This window comes from Gossypium hirsutum, chromosome A03 (assembly GCF_007990345.1).
Source record: "Gossypium hirsutum isolate 1008001.06 chromosome A03, Gossypium_hirsutum_v2.1, whole genome shotgun sequence".
Classification (NCBI taxonomy): Eukaryota; Viridiplantae; Streptophyta; class Magnoliopsida; order Malvales; family Malvaceae; genus Gossypium; species Gossypium hirsutum.
The window spans coordinates 60,813,914-60,817,404 of NC_053426.1; the positions used below are offsets into that span (position 1 = coordinate 60,813,914).

General features: G+C 36.0%; 1 protein-coding gene across 1 annotated transcript; it reads left to right on the plus strand.

Moving 5' to 3' along the window:
* Window positions 1-213: 213 nt before the first annotated feature.
* LOC107886264 (sphinganine C4-monooxygenase 2) lies at window positions 214-1,400 on the plus strand. Its single transcript, XM_016810162.2, has 2 exons — window positions 214-507; window positions 753-1,400. Exons 1-2 carry the CDS (start codon window positions 229-231, stop codon window positions 1,290-1,292), a joined length of 819 nt encoding a protein of 272 aa, XP_016665651.1. The 5' UTR covers window positions 214-228; the 3' UTR covers window positions 1,293-1,400.
* Window positions 1,401-3,491: the final 2,091 nt, after the last annotated feature.

Genomic DNA, 3,491 nt, shown 5'->3' on the forward strand with positions numbered 1-3,491 from the left:
TGAAGCAAATAAAAGAAGAACCATGTATAAGGTTTGGGAAACAAGTAGAGTAAAGAAGCCTAAAATAAAAGTTATTTCAACACTTGTTGTTCAAAATAGAAATTTAATGTATAATTATAATAATATTATGTAAGAAAATTTGTAGCAAGTGAAGAAGCCGCATTTAATTGGGTTTGACATTGAATTCAAAGGCCATCTCATCATCCATCTGTTCGTAATTATAAGCTGATGAGTGGCAGTTCCAATGCCATTAATTTCCTTGCTGTTTCTTCTTCTTCTTCCTCCCATTTGTGTAGTACAAAGATGGCTTTGGCAATATCTGATGAATTGCTGGCAACTTTTATTCCGATCGTTGTTTATTGGATTTATTCAGCTTTCTACATGTCTTTTGGGTCCTTCGACAACTACAGATTGCATTCAAAGAATTTGGTGTCCAAAGCAAATGTCATAAAAAATGTCCTTTTCCAGCAAACCATTCAGTCTACTCTTGCCATCGTTTTGTACAGGGTACAGTTTATGACCAAGTTTTTCTTTTTCTTTCTCCTTTTCTTTTTCTTTCTCCTTTTATGATAATAACTTTGTGGCTTGTTTTCTTATTAATTTTTAAACTTAATGATGCTGCTATTTATTTAGTAATAAATCTGCAATATATTTTGCTTAAAGATATGGTTTGAAAAAATGTTATCAATAAAAGAGTATACATGTGTCTTTCCTTTTTGAAAGTGAGGTGACTGTTGACTTTTAATATGGAGGTGATAGGAAATGAAGGTGGAGGTGCTTCCAAAAGCCAATCAAATTCCATAACAGTTATGGCAGGACAATTTATAATAGCAATGTTTGTATCGGATACATGGCAATATTTTATGCATAGATACTTCCACCACAACAAGTTCTTATACCGACACTTCCATTCTCATCACCATAAACTTGTGGTTCCCTACGCATTTGGAGCGATATACAATCACCCATTGGAGGCGTTTGTCTTTGACATAATTGGTGGTGCCTTGTCGTATTCAATCTCTGGCATGTCTCCAAGAACTTCCATGTATTTCTTCAGCTTTGCCACCATTAAATCAGTGGATGACCATTGCGGGGTATGGCTTCCTGGAAACTTGTTCCACATCTTCTTTAACAACAATTCGGCTTACCATGATGTTCATCATTATTTATATGGAGGCAAATATAATTTCTCTCAACCATTCTTCGTCATGTGGGATAGAATTATGGGAACATACATGCCTTATTCTCTTGAAAAGAGAGCCGAAGGAGGTTTTGAAGCTAAAACCTATTAAAAGAGCAAAATGATGATATACACTTGCTAGTAATGTAATTGGGAGCACCCTTTGTTTATTCTTCTTTTTCCACTCCAAATGATTGTATGTGATATGTGCATTCTTATATTTCCTAAAAGAATCAAAATCTGCCTTACTATTGATACTGTCTAAAAGTTAATTTGTATTTGAGATGGGAGGGGGAAGTATACAAGAGAGGTTTGCAATCTGCAGAATTTGTAGGTCTGGTTTTTCTTTTTTAAAGTACAGATAAGAAATTTATTTAAAAAAGACCTCAAAGAGGTTATAACGTAAACATATGTTAAAAGGTGGCTTTCATGTAAACCATTTAGATCGAGCCATGCAAGCTGCAGCTGCTGAACATGCTGCTGTTTTGTTGTTTAATTGATGTTTTGCTACTTAGTTACATTTGAACTAAGTATGTAATGTATTTGGTGTAATTCGATGCTGATGGATTTGGTAAATCAGCTTAATCAAGTGTACAAAAAATGTTTTATTAGTTTCAAGACATGCTAGTGGAGTTAGGTGTGTTTAGGTGACATCTTTTCTATTTTTTCAGACAAGTTAATCACTTGTTTTATATGTAATGTTTTGTTTTCATCAATGTATGAATCTTTTAACAAGTTTCTCTTCTTGTTTTGGTTCTAGTAAAGCAGTCTATTCTTGTTTCTTCAAGCCCGATTTTCTTGTTTGCATAGCAAATCACTGAAGCTTCAAGCTCAAGACTCTGGTGTATCTTCATAATCTATTTCTCAACTCCTACAATTGGTATCAAGAGCCAACTTCTTAGAAGACCTTTTCTCTTTTCTATTTTCAAAAACATCCTGTCTTCATCTAGTCTCTCTAGCTCCCCCACCAGTGTTGAATGGTGAAAGCTACCATATTTGAGTAGTAAAAATGAAGACCTACCTGCAAGCATATGACTTGTGGGAGGTTGTCAATGCTGATATTGAACCACCACCCTTTAGAGCTAACCCCACGATAGCTCATATTAGGCAACACTCTGATGATAGAGCCAATAGGTACAAGGTAATATCTTGCTTCCAAAATAGTGTGTTAGACTTGATTTTCACAAGGACCATGGTCTGTGAGACTCCAAAGCAGGCTTGGGACAAGCTGAAAGAAGAGTTTCAAGGCAATAAAAAAACAAGACATCAACAACTCATCAACTTCAGAAGGGATTTTGAAAACTTGAAGATGAAGGAGTCAGAGACAATTAAGCAATATTCAGATAGGATTATGGCTGTTGTGAACAATATCAGGCTTTTTGGGGGCCAATTCAGTGAAAGCAGAATAGCGGAGGGGTTTTCTCAACCTTACCTAAAAGATATGAAGCCAAAATCTCTTCCTTTGAAGACTCAAGAGATCTGTCAAGAATCTTATTGGCTAAGATGATTAACGCTCTTTATGCTCAGGAACAAAGGAGAGCTAGTAGATAGGAGGAGCATCAAGAAGGTGCATTTTAAGACAAGAGCAAACCAACCTCGAGCTCCTCTGGCTACAAAGGGAAGAAAACTTGGTTAGACAAGCCTAAAAGAGATGGAGTAAGAAGAAGATATCCACTTGGCTCTCATTGTAAAAGGATTAGCCATCCAAAAGCATTTGCTGGTATAGATCTGATGTGCAATGCAAGGTTTGTAAGCAGCGATCAACAGCTTAAAATAGAAGCTCAAGTGGCAGAATAGAGCAATGCTCAGGAAGAGAAGTAATTATTGCTTCTTGTTCTGTAATTAGAACAAAAAAAGAAAAAAATTATGGCTAATTGATAGTGGCTGGACCAACCTATGACACTTGATTCTGCTATCTTCAAGAGCATAGACAAAAGTTTCAAATCGAGAGTAAAAGTGGGCAATGGTCAATACATTAAAGCAAAACGGAAGAGAGATGTGCTGATTGACACTCCTTCAGGTACCAAACTTGTTTCCAATGTTCTCTTAGTACCTGAAATTGATAGAAATTACCAAGTATTGTACAATTACTTGAAAAAGGATTTTTCGTTGTGTTCAAAGGCGAAGAGTGCCTGATCAGTGATCCAAGTGGATCCGAGCTCATGTCAGTAGCAATGACTGATAGAAGCTTTGTTGTTGATTGGAGTAAGGGGTCTGTTAGTGCTTACACAATTACTTTAGATGAGTCCAAATTGTGGCACAAAAGGTTGGATCATGTTAACTACAAGTCACTACTTCAGTTATCAAAGTA